The sequence below is a fragment of the Chironomus tepperi genome, unplaced genomic scaffold (genome assembly GCF_022539635.2).
Source record: "Chironomus tepperi strain 1889 unplaced genomic scaffold, CSIRO-AGI_Ctep_v1 contig_427, whole genome shotgun sequence".
NCBI lineage: Eukaryota > Metazoa > Arthropoda > Insecta > Diptera > Chironomidae > Chironomus > Chironomus tepperi.
In genome coordinates, this window is record NW_027226549.1 from 105314 (window position 1) to 126765 (window position 21452).

General features: G+C 32.5%; 4 protein-coding genes and 1 long non-coding RNA gene across 6 annotated transcripts; all 5 read right to left on the bottom strand.

Moving 5' to 3' along the window:
• Window positions 1-2588: 2588 nt before the first annotated feature.
• Window positions 2589-4080, bottom strand: LOC139097693 (uncharacterized). Its single transcript, XR_011545087.1, has 4 exons — window positions 3908-4080; window positions 3412-3846; window positions 2911-3347; window positions 2589-2848 (listed from the first exon to the last, which is right to left on the bottom strand). It is a non-coding gene; the product is annotated as an uncharacterized lncRNA (long non-coding RNA).
• A 403-nt stretch (window positions 4081-4483) lies between these two features.
• Window positions 4484-6603, bottom strand: LOC139097675 (protein shisa-5-like). Its single transcript, XM_070649584.1, has 4 exons — window positions 6335-6603; window positions 5966-6158; window positions 5009-5907; window positions 4484-4941 (listed from the first exon to the last, which is right to left on the bottom strand). Exons 1-3 carry the CDS (start codon window positions 6435-6437, stop codon window positions 5718-5720), a joined length of 486 nt encoding a protein of 161 aa, XP_070505685.1. The 5' UTR covers window positions 6438-6603; the 3' UTR covers window positions 4484-4941; window positions 5009-5717.
• A 994-nt stretch (window positions 6604-7597) lies between these two features.
• Window positions 7598-11165, bottom strand: LOC139097682 (uncharacterized). 2 transcript variants are annotated; one of them, XM_070649595.1, is made up of 3 exons: window positions 11007-11165; window positions 7965-8686; window positions 7598-7889 (listed from the first exon to the last, which is right to left on the bottom strand). In XM_070649595.1, the coding sequence occupies exons 1-2, from the start codon at window positions 11128-11130 to the stop codon at window positions 8352-8354; spliced, it is 459 nt and encodes a 152-aa protein (XP_070505696.1). In that variant the 5' UTR covers window positions 11131-11165; the 3' UTR covers window positions 7598-7889; window positions 7965-8351. The 2 variants fall into 2 exon arrangements, with proteins under 2 accessions (XP_070505696.1, XP_070505697.1); XM_070649596.1 differs by lacking the exon at window positions 11007-11165 and adding an exon at window positions 10252-10412.
• A 101-nt stretch (window positions 11166-11266) lies between these two features.
• LOC139097681 (uncharacterized) lies at window positions 11267-11912 on the bottom strand. Its single transcript, XM_070649594.1, has 2 exons — window positions 11734-11912; window positions 11267-11674 (listed from the first exon to the last, which is right to left on the bottom strand). The coding sequence occupies exons 1-2, from the start codon at window positions 11858-11860 to the stop codon at window positions 11331-11333; spliced, it is 471 nt and encodes a 156-aa protein (XP_070505695.1). The 5' UTR covers window positions 11861-11912; the 3' UTR covers window positions 11267-11330.
• A 1298-nt stretch (window positions 11913-13210) lies between these two features.
• LOC139097672 (uncharacterized) lies at window positions 13211-15273 on the bottom strand. Its single transcript, XM_070649581.1, has 3 exons — window positions 15110-15273; window positions 14756-15052; window positions 13211-13663 (listed from the first exon to the last, which is right to left on the bottom strand). The coding sequence occupies exons 1-3, from the start codon at window positions 15240-15242 to the stop codon at window positions 13299-13301; spliced, it is 795 nt and encodes a 264-aa protein (XP_070505682.1). The 5' UTR covers window positions 15243-15273; the 3' UTR covers window positions 13211-13298.
• Between the last annotated feature and the right edge of the window lie 6179 nt (window positions 15274-21452).

Sequence of the window (21452 nt, forward strand, 5' to 3'; positions counted from 1 at the left end):
ATATAAAGCAGTTCTTCTTCTAAAAGCTATTACCTTAAATCATAATCTGTGCATGTTCACAATGTTGCGCTTCATTTGATATTCCGGTTGAAGTTGACGTCATGTATGGAATGTGATATTTCAAAAATCTGATAAATTCTCATGAAGGAAGTGTAACGAAATTTCTATGTTTATTAAGAAATGTTTAATTTAGCGAACGGAATTTAGATGCTTTAATGAGCATATTTTCCGCATCAACACAGATTTATGTCGGAATGTTTGATAAGTTAATACTCATAATTAGTTTGATGTGCTGTTTTAAATGTTGAGGAAAACGCATTTTATGATTTTTAAATGCCTTTTATTTAATGATTTTTCTGAAATTTAAAATTTAATTGATTTTTGAAAATTTAACGGATTTTGAAAATTTAAATTTTAACGAACTTTTAAAACTTGAAAGTTGTTCCTCATATTTTCACACCCAAGAATTTAAAATAACGATTTTTTTTAAATTTCTTTAATTTCCAAATTAACTACAATTTCCATCTCACATCCAATTATGTGCTAATTGAATGACATTCTAAAAGATGCTAATAACATGTGTAAACACTTTTTTAAAATGATGATGACAGTCTTGTTGATTTTAACTCCGTCATCGTTGCAGTAAATAACAAACATCATATTCCGTCACTCAAAACTGATTACAGGATAAATTAAATTGCAGCATAAAGGAAATAGATCCTTAATCGCTTTACGAGAACGAGAAAAATGTTTTTGAATAAATTATTCTCATCACATATAATTTATCAATGCGAGCGACAATTTCACCTACTTCCATATTCGTACCCATCATCAGAAAATGAAGGAATTGATAGCATGTTGATTAATTCTTATCTTTAACCGCAATTCACAAATATTTTTCATCCCACGCAAACACATTTTAATAGATTCAGCATTCATTATTGACGAAATTTAGAAGGAAAATCAATTTAATATCTAAAACTTGGGACGGATATTCGATGAATGAAAATAAGAAGAAGAAAAGTTTTTTTGATGAGAATGAAAAGTTTGTCTAGCTATAAAGTCTAATTTAATGATCTTTTCGACACTTTAAAATTGTTATTTGACTTGATTCAACTTTTAATTGCTTTAAAAGTTTAATATTCAATTTATTGGATGATTTAGCTTCAAGATTACTCAATTATACTAACTGTTTTTTGAAATTCAGAATTTAACGGTTTTGTAAAATTCAAATTTTATTTTGTAAATTTTTTCGAAATTTACAAAACCGTTAAATTTTGAATTTCAAAAAACCGTTAAAAGCGTTGATGAATCTTCCAGTTATCCTACAATTCCTGACTATTTCTACACCTGAAAATCAATTGAAATAAAAAATCACATTAAAGATATAGCAATTGACATAGTATACAATTTAACTTTATTGAAAATATTGCTATGAGATTCTCATTCCTTTAATAAATTACATTAAACATTTTTTGCTTGCTTGCATCCTTGTGTGTACGTGGAAATAAATGTAATTTTCACTTGTTGACGCTTCAAACATGCTTTACAGAACAAATTTAATTTCTTCCAGATAAGCTAATTCACAAACATATTCTAATAATTGCTTTGATGATTACTATAGAAATAGCAAGCATAAGCATATAGTCATTAGGGTTGAATGTCATTTTTAGACGCTATAATTTCTTCTTATAGCTTCTTCATACTCTGGTGGCGGTGATTCATTTAAAATATCATGACTTATAGATATTGCTGTTGATCTAGGTACGGAAGGTTCTATATCCGCTAAATTTGAATTTGACGACGTAATACGTAAATATGCAATATAATTTGGATCGTTTTCTATAGGTTCATAAATTTGGTTTTCATTTTCTGGCCTATTAGGGCAAATATATCCTATTCTTCTTGTGGATATCCTTGGAGGAGAATGAGTTGGAAAATTACGTATTGAAGGAGAACTGCTATCTGAGCTGTCGTTGATCTGTCCATAATTGTACGGCAAATCAACATCATCCAGGTCATCTTCTTGAAGTGCTTCATTTGCTACGCCTGAATATTTAAAATTGAAAAAAAGAAATTAATCAATTTTTTTAATTATTTTAATTACTACCTACCTATTAACGGTTCCTCCACAGGTTCCTGTATTTGCTGACAAGTTGAAAGCGAATACCACACACATATGGTACATATGACAATAAAAGCACAGAACATAATAGCAGCAATAAATAATTCATTCATTTTTGATGATTTTATACAATTTTTGGATGTAATTTGCAATATATTAAATGCTTTGGAACTTCACTTACATTACTTTATTAATTTAAAATGAATTAAAAGTAACTTGAATAAATGCAATAAGAATAATAAATATTATTGAATAGCTTCTCGATAGAAACCTCGAAATTGTCAATTATTTTGGGGTTAGACTTGTGGGTCAAATTTTTAATCCGACGATTTAATTTTAATCCAATGATTAAAAATTTGAGGTTTAAATTTTGAACAATTTACCAAATAAGATGAAAATTGTATTTTAATTACGTAAATTTATTTATTGTATCTTTTCTTATTAACAAGATGACAACTTACAAAACTAGATTAATTAATTAAAGGAACAGATCATAATAAATCCGAAAATAAACTTAATTGATACAATTACAATCACGTGGTTCACTATTATTATTGGATGCATCAATTGGATTGCTGACTTTTGGTGATTCCACTACTATTTCTGTTACTTCACATGAAAAACCAACTCCTGGATTCCAAATGTCCTTATATTCGTTAGATTGAATATATTCATCCTTTGGATTGAACTTTACATTCTTATGTCCTAATTTTTGGTTCTTTTCTATAGAAATTGGAAGAAAATGAAAATTAATAGTCCAAAAATGACATTACTTCATGTCCTACCATTAATTCCTGACTTTTGTCGTAAGCTTGATCCATTAAAGTACATGAATATTAAGTACATTACGACAAAACATTGTAAAATTAATATAAATCCAATATAACACATTTTTATCTAATTTTGATGCTGTACTTCTTTCTTTTGTTCTTTTGTCACACACTCACACACACATTAGTCCATTAATTCTGATCGTTCATATTTTTTTGCCTTAATTATTATCCTGTAATCATCTCAAATTATGCAGGATTAATTAAATCATATTATTTCAAGTTTGATAGCTGATTATCATAAGTTCTAGTGATTGTGGGAATTGTCAGGAATGCACTTGAAGATCCAGCTACAGGTAAGTTATCAAATCTCAAACTGTTCGGTGATAAAGGCTGATAATTTGTAGTTGAAGGCTCTGGATCATTATTTCGTCTACCATCTAATCCAATTGCTGTATATTTTAGGGATATATGTTTGTTTGATGATGATACATAATTGAAATTTGTAAAGGTTACCTGATTTTATAGACTTTAACTTTACTACATAGACCACAACACTAACTATCAGAATGGCAAAAAGAACTGCTACAATAACCAGTATAATATCAACATTTTTGTCCACAAAAGTGCTTCCATCCATTTTTATGGCCATTTCTATTTCTTTCAATGCTGGATATTATTTATGTTTTTAAATCACTAGAATAATACCGAACTAAACACAACTTTTTGAGAATTTATGAACTTTTGTGTCTTAATTTCCAATTCTTGCTAACTAATTTAAATTTAAGCCCATTGCTTCATCATAGCTTGGGGGTGATGTTGCATAGATATAATTAAAGCTGTTTTGATAGAATGAATTGTTCCTCTCAATTGGAACTAAAGGCACAGAAATATTTGTGTAAGGAATAACAGACGGAGCAGTTTCACAGCTTATTAAACCATCTGCTTCTTCTAATTAAATAATAAAATTGTATATAAATTAAATTTTAATTAATTGTAATTATTAATTCACCTGAATCACTAAATTTATTAACAGCGTATCGACACCAACTTGTTGAACTCAGGAAAACAAATAAAGCAGATGATAGAAAGAAGCACTCCATTGGATATTAATTAAATTAATTGGCTGGATCTTTTGAAATGAATAAATTGAAAATGTTGCCATTCACAATGTAATTTCAGCCTTATTTCAGGTTTTGTAATGACATTTTTAATTGTACTGATCAAGGTGTGAAAACTTGATGAGAATTTAAATTCAAGGCAAAAGAGAATCATAACGGTCATTCAGGATTTAAAAAGTAACTGAGGTTCAAAATTTAAAAAGGAGGTTCAAAACTTGAACTTCAGGAACTTTTGGCGGACACTTTAAACCAAAAGGAAAATATTATTAAAGACAGGATTGAAGATTAATAAAGGCTTATATCATCGCTTCTATAGCCAAAAACAGAGGACAACATTCCATAAGAAAACTGAGTTTAATCTCACGAGATTACTGTGATTAATATTTTTTTCAATATTTCGGAACTGTATGTTGATATCCAGCATCCCAATGCAACACTGGATGTTTTGTGATAATAAAAACAATATATTTTGGTAAAAAATACAACACTTTTATTGCTTCTTATGCTTAATTAAACCTAAATTGGCATTTGTCTTGTAAAACTTTAAAAATATTTATATAAAAACATTTCTTTGGTACGATGCTTAAACAGCTAATTGTCTTAAATCACTACGATATCTTGGCGATGGATTGAGCCTCTGCAAATTGTATAACAAACATAAATGAACACATTAACACTGTAAAGTTTATGATATTTGTAGTTTGAATATGCTAAGTTTTGATATATGTTTAGATATTTGGAGTCACTTGTCCTGACATATGCAGCCATTCCTCATAACTTGGCGGTGGAACTTCCTCATTACATAATGATGCTTTTGATTTTGCTGGACTTTTAATTGGTGTGATATTTGTAGGTCTTTTGATTTGTTCCATTTCTACGACATAGGGAGCATCCGTAGCTGCATTTGGTCCTTGTTGTCTCCTCTCTGGAAGTTAGGATACAGAAAATTATCATGGCGGGAAAGTTAATGCTTAATTTCACAGATTTCTTACCTAAATTTCTTATTTCTTCCTCATTATCACTAAATATACTACAACATATACATGCTGCACAAAATATGATTATGAATGAGCATAAAAATATGATTAAAATGCCAGCGTCCATAATTTTTTCTTAAAAATAATAAAAAGATGAAGGAAAAAATCCTGTCAAATGTTTGTTTAGAGGATAATGTTGTGATTTTTCTTCGTCCCTTTCTCTCCGTACTTCTCTCAGTCACGCAATTCCTCTCACAGCATACACAAAAAGCAACAAACATAATACTCAGCATAAGTTTTTATGTTTTTCTCTCTCTTGAAATTTTTGAGATTCTTTTTTAAACATTTTCATCATTTTTATTCATTATATCTTTGTTTTGTCTTAAATTCTGCAGATATATAAACATATAAATATTTTGTTATGCCTTAAACTGCTTAATACAGGCATGAAAATATAAAAAAGTATTATTCGATCGTTTTGTAAATCTCATATAGTAATAATATACATTAATTATGTTGAGGAGAATGTGACAAAATGAAAAATGAAGCATATTTAAGCATTATTATGTTTATGTAAGACACAAAAATTAAGTCACAAATTTTTCCTTCCTTTCGAGTTATTTTTTGTTCCTTTTTCAAAAAAATATATATAAAGTTTGAATGGGCACATTGAATATCATTTCCTTTTGTATTTTAAATATTTAATGTCTTTGAGAATATAACTTTAATTTCCAGGATAGGATGGATTGTAAGCCTCTTGCTTCTGATATCCTGGACCGCCATGCATAACAGCTTCATTGTATGTTGGTGGCATAACTGGTTGTGGTGGATATCCTACTGGAGGGTATGGTGCGCCTGGTTGACCGTATGGTGCTTGTGGCGGATATGGAGATCCGGCATTAACAGGAGGATAACTGTTGGATATAAAGTAATTAAGCAATTGTTATCATAATTACTGTAATTAAATCTTACGGTTGCATCGGTTGTGGTTGTGGATAAGGTGGAACATTTCCTGCTGGTGGATAAGGTGCAGCATTTCCAGCTGGATAAGGCATAGGCATTTGTGGATTCTGATACGGTGTAGAATTTGTTGTTATCGTCGTCTGTTGTGCATATACATTTCCACTTGGAACTTGGTGTGTTTCTGATGTAACAACAACAGGCGCTGTGAATGAATAAATAAGAATGAAAAAAATCCCATAAACGTCACATTTCATGAGAATTTAAATGGAATAAGAAGTAGACTTGAAAAGTTACTGATAATAATAACATTCAATGATTCATTGACATAAAAATACCAATATGCTGATTAATCAGTTATAGGTTGATGAATTGACTTACTTGAGTAAATGGCGCCTGATTCTTTCTTACGACAACAGAATCCACATAATGAACAAAGAACAAATGTTGTAAATGCAATGAAAACGAAGAAAAAGAAATCCATGTTTATTAATTAAGATATTATTTTAAATATCTAAATTTATCCACTGATTTTGTTAATTCTTTGGTCTGAATTTGATGTAATTTAGTACTAAGACTATCCAAATGTCCTTATTATACTATATCAATACTAATAACTAAGTTTAATTATGTTTTTTAAGTAAATTTCAACATTTTTTTTGGAAAATGAAAAATTTTTAAAAATTTTGAATAACACTGAGTAAATTCTCACGATGAGAGGCAAGTAAGGAACAAATTTGGTGTACGTAGGCCAAAGCGCTTTCTAATAAGATAAAATTAGCCAAATATAGCATCTATTTAAGAAAAACGTGTTGAAAGAGATATTTAACAAATAATGAATTTAACGAATTTCTGAATTTCAAATTATGAGGTGATCTTCAATTTGCCTGAATTCGCTGCAATTTTTGCAGTTCAAAATAAATTTAAAGTGACATTTTAAAAATTTCATCAAGTGATCTCAAATTGAAATCACACAACCCAAAGTGTCAAGGTTTCAAGCGCATGCTATAGAAAATCCAGATAATAATAAGGTGGCAGTAAGTGAGAGAATTCCGAGAGAGATATTGTGGGTACGCAACTCTCATATTTTGCAAATTTTGAATATTACTGGAAATTTTAATTTATTTTTCCTTTTTGCACGCTTTTTACTGTTTAGTTTTTATTCATGTTGTAATAATTTGGAGGTTGATTATATTGCAAAGGCATATTAGGAGAAAACGCAGGAGTTTGCGGACGGTTTGAATAATTTTGAGGTGGATTATTTGAATACTGCATCGGCATTTGAGCATTTTGAGTATATGCAGGGGAATTCATCGGTTGAATTGGAACAGAAGCATTTGGATATGGTCCAATATATGGACCACAACGTTGATTCGCAGGACATTGACTTATTATTGTCACAGGAGCTGGAAAAAAATGTTATTCTTTGTAAATTTTGAGGAACAACAAAAGAAGATTCTTACGGAAGCGGTTTCTTCTTTGATAAACGACTGAGGCACAGCAGCAAATCAAGAATATTGAAATAAGTGATACAACAGAAATCAACACTGAAAGTGACAAAATGTCCATGACTAATTAATGTTTTATTTTCGCGCCCAAATTTAACAGCATTTCAATGCTTACTGAAATTCATTCTCAAAACGGTTATTTATTTTATACCTAAGTTAGATTTATTATTAAAAACGGAATTTTGGTATAAACAAAGTAGGAATCACTAGTGGAGCTATGACTACACTAACAGGGTTTACAGGATTTAATCGATAGGGATTTATTAATGACGGAGTAATAATTGGACATGGCATCTGAACATTTTGAGTATTCATCGACTTTGGATATTGTATAGGATATGCAGGATTCATCACATTTGGCTGTATATTCATTGAATTTCCTTGGATAGTTGAAATCTGGTATTTTGGATACACCGTTCCTTCTTCGACTAGGATAAAAAAATTTTATGAGTCACTGCTTAACTTGTGATAGAACCACTTCAAATTTGATTCTAATCTCTTACCTGACTGATTACCATTTCGATTTCTCCGTTGAATAATGGCTAAACAGCAAAATGTTAAGACTATTAAGGACACGAAAACCACAGCAATAATTATCACAATCATAAAACTATCCATAATTTGGAACGAAATTCACATTGAATTCTAAGAATGCCCGAGACTAAACAATGACTGATTAGAGAAGTGAAAATTCAAACGAAAACACAATAGTATCTTATCATAAAACACATGATTAAGTATCATTGTGTTAATTGCTTGTTATAAGAATTCACACAGATAAAAAGCTTTCAACAATATAATTACATCAAGTGAGCAATGATTTTTTATAAAAACAAGATCAAAAATTTCTTTATTAATGTTAACAATTTAAATATTTACAACATTTTTGATCAATAACGAGCCACGGAATTGCTTGATTCTTCATAATTTCTGCCAACTGCAGTTGATGAGAAAGTATTGACATCAATTTTAAAACCAACTTGATTATTATCTGTTTGCTGTTGTGGAACTCCAGGATATGGAGGTGGTTGCTGTGGATAGACATTTTGATAAGGCTGTTGGAATGGCTGTTGATTTTGATAATTAGGCATTGGCATATGATATTGCATATTTTGTGGATATGGAGCACTTGGATTAGGTTGAAAAGTGCCTGCTGGGCCTGCTTGGAATTGAACTGGATGAGCTGGATTTGTTGGCATTTGTTGACTAGCTACTATTACAGGAGCTATAAAGGTATGGTAAAAAGTTTTAATTAATTTAATTTCATTTCTGCTGAATTTAATTTAATTTGGATAAGATTCAACAAATTTGATTTACTCGAGAATAAAATTGCTCTCTTCCTTCTCTGTCTTCGAGTGAAATTTACTCCACAAACAATAAACATAGTGAATAACACAATAGCAATTGCCATAGAAATAAAAAACCAATTGTCTTCCATAGCTTGCTAAATTTAAATCATTAAATTTGAGTATTCAAACAACAAACATTCAATGGTTAGATTGAGAAACTGAATGAGAGTAAGTTAAAATTGCACACAAAAAGCTAATTGAGAATTAGAGTTCTTATCTATACCAATACATTGTTTACATACTTCTATGTATATGGTAATGTATAAAATGCGAATTGTCCTTATAGTAAAAGAGGAAATTACATTGACTACTAGCTTTGCCAAGTTTACAGTAAGGACAAATTTGTTTAGATCAGAGCGGGAAGTAGACTTGAGTTTTGTATGGAGTCGAGTCGATCTAAGTCGACTTCGAATTCTGGTTAAGACTTGCTTAAACTCATTAATGATCGTAATAAGCAATAATCATTTGATAAGAAGATTCACAAAAATTAATTTACTTGAATATAAAGCTCCTTGATTTCTTTTGCGTTTATAAAATGATGCACAAGCAAATATCACAAACAATGATACAAATGCAATTATCATTATAATAATAACAGTCTGCATTGTTAAATAGTTCCAAAAAATTTTAATCACAAAACTGAATCACACCATCAAACAATCAAAAGCTATTAACGACTGAATGAGAAAAGAATTACACGTCAAAAATTAATCATACTCATAGTTCGCTTATCATTACAAACACCTTGATATAAATGATAATTTGCCTATTATTGTATGAATGGTTTGATAAATGATTAGCAGTATCATGGTGAAAAGGGGCTTCAATGATCATATAAAAGGGACAGTTTGCTTATTGGGTTACTTGGAGTCTTTTTCATAAATTAAGGTGGGAAGGATTTGATAGTTCGGAGAGATCGAAGAATTCCCGTGTAGTCTTTGTCTCGGTTCCGATACCATTTGCGGTTCCGACACCATTCTTGGTTCCGACACCATTTTCGGTCCTGATACCATTCTCGGTCCTAATACCATTCTCGGTTCCGATAGCATTCTCGGTCCTGATACCACTTTCGGTTCCGATACCATTCTTGGTTCCGGTACCATTCTTGATTTCGATACTGTTCTCGGTGCTAATTTTGTTCTCGGTATCTACGTCTTCAAGAAGACTAGTAAAAGATAATTTTCATTTCTCAAACGTGATTCACCGCCGATTACAATGGTGAAAATACCCAAATTTGATATCAAACATTTTTAAAAAATAATTAAACAGCTGACATCAATTACTGATGGAGTAAATTATAAATTAAACATAAGTAAAAGTCAAAATCATTATCGTTACAAATACGGATACACTTGATATGCCACTTATTAGTGTATTGAAGTGGCTATTATATTGATTTTATAGTAGAAATTTTTAAAAACTATCAATAGTATATTCTAACCTGACAGCATAGCTCTTTGATTTCTCTTCTTTTTTCGTGCCATTGATGTACATATTAAAATTCCAAATACAACAAAAATCACTAATGTGAAAGGATAAAAGACAAATTCCGCCATTTATAACCGATGTAGAAGCAGCTACTATTAATTAATGACTGAGTGTGAAAATTTCATCAATGAAAAAGTAACGAGGAACTCGTATTGGTACGCATACTTGTGTAAATCAGATGATATTGATAATGATTGTCTAATTTGTGGTAGTTCATGACGGAGAACAGTGATGAAAGAATGTAAGATGAATGTGTCCGCAGATGAATGTGAGAATTTGTACAAATTAGGTGACAGAGCAAGCAATTAAGGTAGAAGCAGAACAATTTATTGTAACCTAAGTTCCACATAGGAGCATGATTCTAATAAGTAAGAAATATGTGACGTACACATGTGACATGTGACGTCACTGTAACAGTAACGCTAGGGCAACGTTGCCTCTTACCGTCAATATAGCAACGCAGTGGTGCCTTGACCAAGATAGTGTGCTGTTCGGATCACACCACACGTGTGACGTCGCTGTAACAGTAACGTTAGAGCAACGTTGCGTCTTACAATCAATACAGCAACGCAGTGGTGCCCTGATTAAGACAATGTGCTGTTCGGATCATGCCACAAACATGTCGTATTCAGCAATACTTTGCGCTACCGTCAATACGGCAACACCGCGTTACCCTGACTAAGACACTTTACTGCTCGGGCTACTCACATGAAAATCTCGTGCGACTTTGGTTCTTCTGCCTTCGACGAACTAGTGATGCACAGATGACAATTATAAACACTATAAACACCACAATTGAGAATGGATAGATGATATAATCATTTTCACCCATAACTTGATTGGTTATTAAACTAAGAACAACTAATAGCAATTGATGACTGAACAGTAAAAATCAACTTTATCGTAAATAAAATGAGAATCAAAATTCTTATCATCTGATATATAATTTATATTGCTGTATTGGAACATATGATGCTTAATTTACGAATTTATTCATAAAATGATTAATTTTCTACAAATTAGTGCAGATAACTATAATTTATCGATTTTGTGGTAGCTTGGTGGCAAGTCATCAATTCTCTCATTATTGGAGTCTCGCAAGTCATTTGAAGACGATGATGGTTGTGGGAAGTTTGTAGAATCTTGTGGTGGGTACGGAAGCTGATTCGGTAGCGGAAATTGCGGTTGACTTGCAGTTGGATATGGTAGTGGCATCTGTGTATTTTGTGGAGGATAAAGTGAACTTGGTTGAGGCATTTGAGGATTTGGTGGATGAGTCATAGTTTGGGATTCTAAATTTTGAGTACTTTGAACTGAAACTGGATATATTGGTTGTCCAGGTGGTTGATGAGCTTGTCCAGTGATTACAACGGGTGCTGAAAAATGGAAGAGATGATAAAATAACCAAAAAAAGACACAAAATTAATTAAATTACATGAATAAAGTGCATTATTGTTTCGTTTGCGCCAAAATGCAATGCAAAAGATGCCACACATTAAGCAGATCGCAAGCACAAAAACAGACACAAATCCAGCAATTAAAATGCCAATATAATCGTCCATTGTAAACTATCTAATATGTTTAGTAAACTGCAACTGGAATTTCTACAAAAAAATAAAAATTTGTTTTTTCCGTACCCAAAAAGATTTTTATCAGTAAACACACTCGGGTAATTAGCGATAAAAAAAGTTATTGATACTTTTGAAGGCAATGTGCTTGTGTGTTTCTTAGTGATTCCAATGATAACGCTATCATACGAAAACTGCGTCACACCTGATTGTAAATATTTATCAAAAAAATATTGTGAACGCCGGTTGGACTGATTCATACAATTTTAAAGTGATGCTGACTATAATTTTAGACTTCATGGAAGGGCTTTGATTGTGGCAGGTGTGCAGCTAGGAAGATCTTTTGAATTGAATGTTTTTCTTCATATTGATGGAAGCTTCTAGATAGGCAAAATGGAATTTGTTCTTGAAAAAAGCATGGAAATGAATCTTCTGTGGATGGTGAAAAACTCCAAAGTTCTATCTAAAATCGCTTTTCAAGTACGGTATAGGATTGTTTAGAAATAACATCAGAGGGTTAAATTACGTTTTTGCGGTACTCGTGCCAAATTAAATAATTGTGTGCTGCAAAAGATTTTTCGCTTGTTTGTGTATCCAGATGGCTTTTTTCTTAATGCCTAAAACTGTAGTTCTGTTGTTGTCCCTGGTTTAACAATTGAATGACTTTCATATATTATGGCAAGGAAGGTGTAGAGCAATGGTGGGGAATATGTGTACCACGGCATGTCTTGGTAGTAAGCCTTGACCAAAACCGTAAATGGCATTCCAGAACATTCTTGGAGGTGCACTAATGTGTCGCGAAATACAGATTACCCACATCTGGCATAGCGCAGTTGTGGACAACCTTATTTCTGACAAAGCACATCACAGCCTTTAAAGTTAGCGGCATACCTGAAATTTGTCACGGTACACAGGTTGTCCATCACTGATATAAAGCAGACATTTTTTGTATCACGACACACCGCAGCCCTAAAAAAATTTGCGGATCATCTGAGATTTTCATTGCATATTATTGTGTCGCGACACACAGGCTAACCACTCCTGACATAGAACTGGTGGACAACCTTATTTGTGCCATGCACACCTCAGCTCTTATAAAAAAGTTTGTGGCATACTTGAAATTCTCGCGGCATCACTGGTATAATGCAGATTTTTTGTGTCACGACGCAGGTATTTCAACACTGACATAGATCAAAGGTAGAACTCATACCAAAAACTATATATGGTAGCAAGGGAGACTAGATAAGTTCACTTTTAATGACATGCCATTTGTGAATGACTTTTTTTGCTCAAACTTGAGGATCTAAAAGAAGCCAATCTCATATAATAATGACTCTCACTGGATTTCTCATATTTAAATTTATTGCATTAAATTAAGTAAAACGACTTCAATATTTGAAGCTGTTCAGTTATCTCCTATTAACAATTTTAACTATAATTTATCGATTTTATGATAGCTTGGTGGCGGATCATCATGTTCTGTGCTATTTACTGTTCGATTTGATGACGATGAAGGCATTGGCATTGGCGGAAATGTCGTTGGCTCTTGTGACGTGAAAGGCGTTGGAATTGGAATAAATTGATTCTGCACTGATTGTTCTATTGATGATATTGCTAATGTTGTGGGCCTCGTCAACGTTTGCATTGGAATTGAATTTGGAATAGCCACTTGTGCTTGAAATGAAGCTTGATTTTGTGACTGATTGTTTAACTCATTTTGATAGGTCGCTTGGACTGATATTTGATAAGCAGGATCTACGGGTGGATTACTTGGTTGAACAGTAGGAGCGGCTGGTGCTAAAAATAATAATATTATGTGCTGTTATGTTCGTTATGAGATACAGAAAACTAAATTAGATTAGCTAATACGGGCTAATACTTAATATCCGATATCGAAGTCCAATGGACTTTTATATTGAGTCTAGACGACTTTGTCATATCAAATCTGAGTAGACTTCGAGCTACATGTTTTGACATGTAATTTCATGTCGTAGTAGGCGAGTTCTTGTCATATTAATTAGATTTTATTCAAAAATGATTGAGGAATCAGCCTCTGGTGGCTTTCTACCCTAATCACTAAGTCACGAAGGCATGTTATTCTCACTTTATCACGTTTGCCTACATAAAGTTCAATAACATCAAATTCACCAAAACAAAACTACTAACTTCAAAGTTTTAAGGTTGGATTATTTTCCAAATCTAGACGTTTCTGATTTTTCTTGACACACATGAATATAAATCACAACTTTGTTAAAAATAGATGCTTTATAGACTAAATCATGAAGGATGCGTCCTCGATAATATCATGACAATATAGAACATCCTCAAATAACAAATATAAATCAATCCGAAGATAAATTTTGCCTTACTTGAATCGCTTGTTACAAGATTCTGATTAGCCTTGTGGAAGTAGTAAATGATGCAATAAATTAATCCCGATATGCAGCTTGGAAAAACAAAAACTATAACAATTACAATTATCATTAAAAATATAAAGTCTTCCATTTCTATGCTCGTTCATCGATAAATCACTACTGAATTAAAAATTCTTTTAAAATCTTGGATCTAATGACGTAAAACACCTATCAATATCTAGGTATGTATCTTAAAGTCTGCGATAAAATATGAATGTGTTGGTTGATATACATAACATTTTGAAACGTGATTTCGATCAAATATTATCAAAGGAATCTGATTCATATTTTTACGGCAGTGGTTGGCAACTTTCTACTTTTCATGGCACACCTTGATAATTAGTGTCAATCGAAACCGCACACAGTATACGGTTCAAAGCATTTTTAGAAATTTATGTCGGTTCACTAGTGTGTCGCGGCACACATGTTGCGCACCACTGTTTTACGACATTTATACAATCATGAGTAGCATTACCATTTGGAAAAACTGGAGGTAGATTGATTTTCTCAGTATTAAATTGAACATCCAGGTGCGAAGGAATTGGAAAATGCATAGCATTATGTTCTGGATATGGAAGTTGAGTCTGAAGTCCAGGAAATTGTGATCCAGGAATTGATGAATATGGAGGTGGAACATCTCTAATTTGGATATTAACACTGCTGTCATTTACACTATTTCGATGGATGTCGTTATTCAGATGCGTCGGAATTACAAATCCTAGACGTGGTGGGTCATCCGGTTGACGTGAAGTTTGATCAATAACATAAGGTGCTGTAATAAAGTGATTAAAATTGTGTCTATGGCTTTATGTCTCACTGAATATCTTACTTGACGGAACTGTTGTTATTTGGCTTTGACTCCGGCTTACACAACAAAATATTATACCACCCAAAACAACTGGAAATACGATTGTCATAAAAATAGTAAAAATAACCCAAAAAATAAATTCCGACCACTCCATTTTAAGTAATTAAGAAGTTGCAAACTAAACAGATCGCGAAAATCTAAAAAACATTTTATTTTTGATAATTTTAAGATATTTATCAGTTAACTTTCATTAATCTTTGATAAAAAGCTTGTTGAATGTGTTTGTTGATAAAATTTTAAAACGTGATTTTGACCATAAATACCTATATTTATTATATGAACCGTAATCACAAGTGTTATCAAATATTTATCAATATAAACAGTTTATTTATAGTAAAATTTGTAGTACAAAATTAAGGAAGTCGATGTTTCTTCATCAAATCAGCAAATCATGACAATACTCCGTCAAGGATACATTTACACCAAATTGAAGTTTTTCCTGTTTGTCTGTCGTGAATTAAAAACTTGTGCGGAATCCATATGGCTGTCAAATAGATACAAGTCCCAGGATCATAATGCGTATTGCGTCCACCTTAAATTTTGGGCATGCATATTGAAAATTATCAAGCATCCTCCTTAAATACTTTCTAGCAACGCTCCGTGAATCCTTTATCATTTGTGTCGCTTGCGATATGGAGTTACTTGGATATGAAGTTGCTTGAAGTCACTTGAGAGCAATTCTTAGTTAATGGTTGAATATTGAATTATTTGTGTTTGACTGATTGATTTGATTTGTACTTCTGAATTTCATTTTCGTATGTTATGTGAACAGTGGCTGGGTAGTTGGTCTGGGCCTGAGTTTGCTCATTAGTAAGTGCTGAAAAGTATAACAAAAATTAAAAACTTAAGGTTCACAACCACATACCCAAATAACACATATCAGTTAATCGATCAAAAATTCGTCAATAGACTTGTGTGTCTCTGACACGGCGCTTGATTTTGTTCAAATCTTGCATCTGAGTCATTTAAGTTTGTTTGATTTATGTTATAAGTAACTAGGTTTCGTCTAAAATTGCAGGTCTTTGGTTTTGGCCGAACCCTGGGCCAAAACGGGTTTTTGTTCACCTAGGTCAAGCAAGTGAATTCCATTTTTGGTTTGAAATTGAATTTTCATTGTAAACCCTAACAAAATCACTAATCACATTTAATCTTACCTGTAGAAATCTTTTTCTTTTTTCTTCTGTCGTATACAGCAATAAAGCTAAATATAGTAATTAAACATGCAAAAGTTACTACAGTAGCTATTATCCAAAACACAGCTTCACTCATTTCTGTACATTCTATCCCAGAACTACAACTAAATAAAAAGTCAACAAAATATTTTTATTCTCCAATCTATTAAGATAAGAATTGACAAAAAAGCTGATAAATATTGATAAACATTTTGGAGTTCCTTTGTGTGTGTAAGCTGGCCAGTAACTTTATAGAATATAATATTTATACTGGATTACTATTAGTAAAATGGAAATTTTAGTATCACTGCTGAAATCGCTGACTTAGTTATGTAAAAGTTTTAGGTTATAAACAGAGCCGGAAGTCGACTCAACTCGACTCAACTTCATATAAAATTTGAGTTGACTTCGAGATCTGATTGATCTGTTGCTAATTAGTGAATTGTTGAATTATGATGACTCATAGCCATTTGATGATCTATCTGATGTTGATTCATGTGCATTTGATGATGGTTCGTATGATCCATGAACGCATTATTATGGTGCATTTGATGATGAGCCATAGCCATTTGATAATCACTTTGATGTTGATCGGTCATATCAATAATGACAGTAGGGCTATTAAAGGTTGGATTAGCTGATTGATCTAAACTTGTGTTCGGCTGAACTGTTCCAGTAATCACATAAGGTGCTGATGCTGTAAATTATGGAAAAATATAGTTTGAATATTTTTAAATGCTCAATTTGTTCCTTACTTCGATAATTCCTGTATGAGTCTTTTGTCTTCTTAAAAAATATTAAAATGACAGTGGAAGTGATTCCGCATATCAAGAAAATCATAAACAAAAAAGCTATGACAATTATAATTACAAGCAATGGCAGATCCATTTGTGAATTTTGTTTACTTGAAATTTCGGAACTAAATGAAGCTTAAATGTCTCCCAAAGTTTTAATTTATTATTTTTTAACAAAATATCCTTATCAGTATGCACATGAGTTATGTGTTAGCTGTAAATAAGGCTGAAAATATAAGCTTTAGACTTAATTATATGCCGAAAATAAAAGGCGACCAGCTATTTCAATTGTAAATCAAAGACTCTTTACTTTATTAATTATTTCAATTACATTCGAAACGAAGCGAGCGTGAGAGTGAGCGAGTTGGTAGACTGAGAGAATTGACGATATTTAATCCCTCCCCTCCTAGTTTGAACCATGTCCCCATGGTTTACATCTTTATGGGTTGGTTGATGCTATTGCCTTCTCATATACGACTTTTTTCAGTTTCTTCTTGTAGGCATTAAAGCCTTTTAGCAGTAAGTCTAGAATTCTTAATACGATCAATATGATTAATGCTATCAAAATCTCGTTTGAAGAGACCGGGAGAATTTCTCTGTTTATATAGTTATTATTTGTAAGTTGGGATGACATATTTTCCGTTGTAGCGGTGTCACCTTTATTATTCAATCCCAGATTCATCTTATAGAATTTTTGAAAATGATGTGTTCGAAGCTCAAGTTCTGGTGGTTTCATCTACTGTGGAGTGAAGACTGTGTTCGTTTTGTTCTCTTACTCGCTTTATATGTTAAAATTTTGAGGAAGTGTTTACTTCATATGATACGTAAATATTTTCTTTATCAATTTATAAAATAGTACAATTGAAATTTGCTTATTTTGTGTTGATATAATAAGAAAAGAAACAAAATCAAGAAAAATTTAAAAATATTAAAATTGTGACAGAATGTAAACATTAACTTATAATTCTTTTTTTTTTTTTTATAATGCTTATGAAATGATGACAAAGTGTCATTTTTGAATTATTTAACTTAATTACTACTTTTAAAGTAAAAGAAAAAGGAAAGATAGAAAAAAACAATTTGGATATAAAAAATTACTTTAAGATTCTTTTAATATTAGTTTTATGGATTTTTCTGTCTTTTTGATCAATGAAGGTGTTTTGGTTATCGGTTTCTTAATACCAGGAACCTTCTCAAAAACAACTTCATTTTCCGATAATTTAGGTGGACAGTCACCTCTGTTTATTGCATTCTTCTTGCTTTCTTGTAATTTTAGAATTATGTCGTCATAAAATTTATTTTTAGCAAGAAGAATGTTTTCAATATTTTGGTCTCGTCCGTCTGTTATAGCCAGAAAAATTTTTTTGGGGTCGTTTTAGTGACACTATGTATGGTGTCATTATACATAGCCGTAGAGATATAGAATATCTCTTTTTGTGTGAGATCTTTATATTTATCTCTAATGCATCTAAAAATTTCACTGATTGTCGAGTGAAATCTTTCGACGATTCCATTGGCTTTACTGAAATTTGAGGGAGTGTAATGGGTTTTTATGCCAAGTTCCTCTAAAAATCCTCGAATTTCTGCTGACTTAAGAGCCGGCTCGTTATCAGAGACGATTTCGGAAGGAACACCGTATCTAGTAAAGAGCTTGACTAAAGCGTTCTTTACGTCAGCGATTGTACGCGATTGTATGTGGATAAGTATACCAAATTTGGAAAACTTATCAACAGCCGAAAGAAAGTTATCGGACTTCGAGATAAAAATATCGATATGAAGGATGTGTAAGGGATATTTCGGATCGGGGGTACTTGAGGTTTGGATATTATAAGGTTTCCAGTCATACTTTTGTGTATTGCAAGTCTTACACAGTGAAATACTATGCCTGTAGTGAAGAGATTTTTCCAAAATTTCTTTAAAAATTTTGATTGAAAAAATTTTCTGCGAAAAGTATGTCTGAAAATTTTTGGAGAAATTTCTTCGGAGGTGTCAGAGTCTGAGTCGGATTTTTCTATAATGATTTGGTTTGAAAATTGGTTTACTGGTGCTTCAGTCATGGGTATAAAATGAGAGTCGTCTTCATCACCGGAGTGAATCGTCATTATGTCGTCATCTGCATGATTTAACATGGAAAAGTTTTGTGATATGTCACCAGTATTTCTAAGTCTTGAGAGAGCGTCAGCGACTACATTTTCTCGGCCCTCTTTGTAACGAATTTCGTACTGAAATTCTTCGAGTTTTAACCACCATCTAACAAGGCGAGAACTCGCGTCCTTTACGTTAAATACGTAAGTAAGAGGTTTATGATCTGTATAGAGAACAAATTTATTGCCATATAAATATGGACGAAAATATTTGCAAGCCCAGACGATGGCGAGCAATTCCTTCTCAATTGTACTGTAATTTTCCTCAGACTTGTTGAGGGTACGGCTTGCGAAAGCCACGGGTCTCTCCTGATTAGGTGGACCCTGTGAAATGAAAGCGCCAATTGCTGAATTGCTGGCATCACAAGTCAGCACGAAAGGCTTTGAAAAATCTGGGTACACCAAAATTGTCGAGTCTGTCAAACAGTCTCGAAGTTTTTCGAAGGCTTTTATATAGTCTTCAGATAAGATGATTTGGGCACCTTTACGAAGGGAGTTTGTAAGGGGTTTAGCAATTTTGCAAAATTTGGGATGAAACGTCGGTAAAAACTAACGGTTCCCAGAAATTGTCTAATTTCTGACTCAGTTTTAGGGATTGGCCAATTTTTTACGGCACTAATCTTGTCGGGATTCGGTTTGACACCCTCGCTAGTCACGAGATGTCCTAAGAATTTTGCTTCCTTACACAGGAATTTACATTTGTCTAATCTGACTTTTAAGTTATAGTCGGAGAATCTTTTAAGAATTTTCTCAAGAATTACCATATGTTCTTGGAGAGAGGTTGAAAAAACGATTACGTCATCCATATAAACGAGACAATTTTTGCCAATTAAATCTTTAAGGACCAAGTCCATGATGCGGCAAAATGAAGATGGAGCGTTTTTTAAGCCAAAAGGCATTCGTAAAAATTCGAAATGACCATTTTCTACGGTAAATGCGGTTTTTTCTCGATCGCTTTCAATAATTTCTATTTGGTGGAAACCAGAGAAAAGATCTAAAGTCGAGAAATAGTTTGAGCGGCCTAACTTGTCTAAAATATCCGTGATATTTGGGATCGGATATTTGTCATCGACTGTTTTCTGATTCAGGCGTCGGAAATCGACGACCATTCTCCATTTAGGATTATCAGGGGAATCAGACTTTTTGGAACTAGGAAAACTGGGGATTGATATGGAGAATTTGATGGTTGGATAATGTTTCTACGTAGAAGATCATCCACCTGTTTTTTCAATTCTTTCTTATGCACCTCAGGGCATCTGAAAGATTTTGTGTAGACAGGGACGTCGTCAATGGTGCGGATAGAATGCTTCAAGGCACTCGTAAAGGTAAGAACGTCATCGTCATTGTAAAAACAATTTTTATGGTTTAGGATTACTGTCCGTAAACTTTTTATTTCTTCAGCATTTAAGTTTTCATAATTAATTTGCGATAAAATATCACATTTCTTGGGTTGAACGGAAATTGCTTGTGGAGTCAGCGAATTTATTTCAGTGGAATTGTTTTGGAAATTATTTGCTATTGAAGTATTTTTGTTAAGTTTCGAGTTTGAATTTGTGTCAACGTTATTTTCAGTAGAAATATGAATAACAGGAAATGCTTGTGAAGCGTTTTTATTTTGAATACGTGGAACGTTGTTGAAACTCTTGTGCTGACGTGCATGTGCATTTTTATTTAGGACACCTGAGAAGTTTTGATTTTGCAAGCTTGTGTCGCTGGATATAGTGACTTTTGCATTTTCATGACCGATTGGACTTTGTGTGGAAAAATAGCGATGTTGCTGATTTGTGTTACTTTTGCATTCACAAATTTCATTGTTGTACATAGGAATTTTTCTTTTCATCTGAATGGAAAAATCTCCAAGTATTAACATGTTGGGAACTGTGAGGATTTTTGCGTGCAAAATCTGAAGAGTTTCATATCCTATGAGGATATCGAAAAAGTCACTGAAGTTATGTATGAAAAATGGGAAAATCTTTGATGATTTTAATTTGGGAAACGGATTAAATCTAGCAAATTTGTCGATATGCACGATTCCAAGCATAGAGGCAATTTTGAATTTTCTTGGTAACTGATGTGCTTGACGGACATGTTTGGGATTAATGTAATTTTTGTTGCTGCCGGTATCGATTAGCGCAAAAAGTACGCCAGAGGTGGAATTAAGGGTGATGTAAGGAACACAATTTAGGTCCCTTGA

Bases quoted from the DNA above. Each gene is read 5' to 3' on its own strand.
- LOC139097681 (XM_070649594.1), bottom strand. From the start codon at position 11,860: ATGGACGATTATATTGGCATTTTAATTGCTGGATTTGTGTCTGTTTTT. The intron at 11,675-11,733 runs GTAATTTAATTA...TCCATTTTTCAG, and splicing joins CAATAATGCACTTTATTCAT to CACCCGTTGTAATCACTGGA.
- LOC139097675 (XM_070649584.1), bottom strand. From the start codon at position 6,437: ATGGATTTCTTTTTCTTCGTTTTCATTGCATTTACAACATTTGTTCTT. The intron at 6,159-6,334 runs GTAAGTCAATTC...ATTCATTCACAG, and splicing joins ATCAGGCGCCATTTACTCAA to CGCCTGTTGTTGTTACATCA. The intron at 5,908-5,965 runs GTAAGATTTAAT...TATATCCAACAG, and splicing joins CAACCACAACCGATGCAACC to TTATCCTCCTGTTAATGCCG.
- LOC139097672 (XM_070649581.1), bottom strand. From the start codon at position 15,242: ATGGAGTGGTCGGAATTTATTTTTTGGGTTATTTTTACTATTTTTATG. The intron at 15,053-15,109 runs GTAAGATATTCA...ACTTTATTACAG, and splicing joins AATAACAACAGTTCCGTCAA to CACCTTATGTTATTGATCAA. The intron at 13,664-14,755 runs GTAATGCTACTC...TATTATTTTTAG, and splicing joins ACCTCCAGTTTTTCCAAATG to CACCAGCCGCTCCTACTGTT.
- LOC139097682 (XM_070649595.1), bottom strand. From the start codon at position 11,130: ATGGGTGAAAATGATTATATCATCTATCCATTCTCAATTGTGGTGTTT. The intron at 8,687-11,006 runs GTGAGTAGCCCG...ATACCTTTATAG, and splicing joins AAGTCGCACGAGATTTTCAT to CTCCTGTAATAGTAGCTAGT.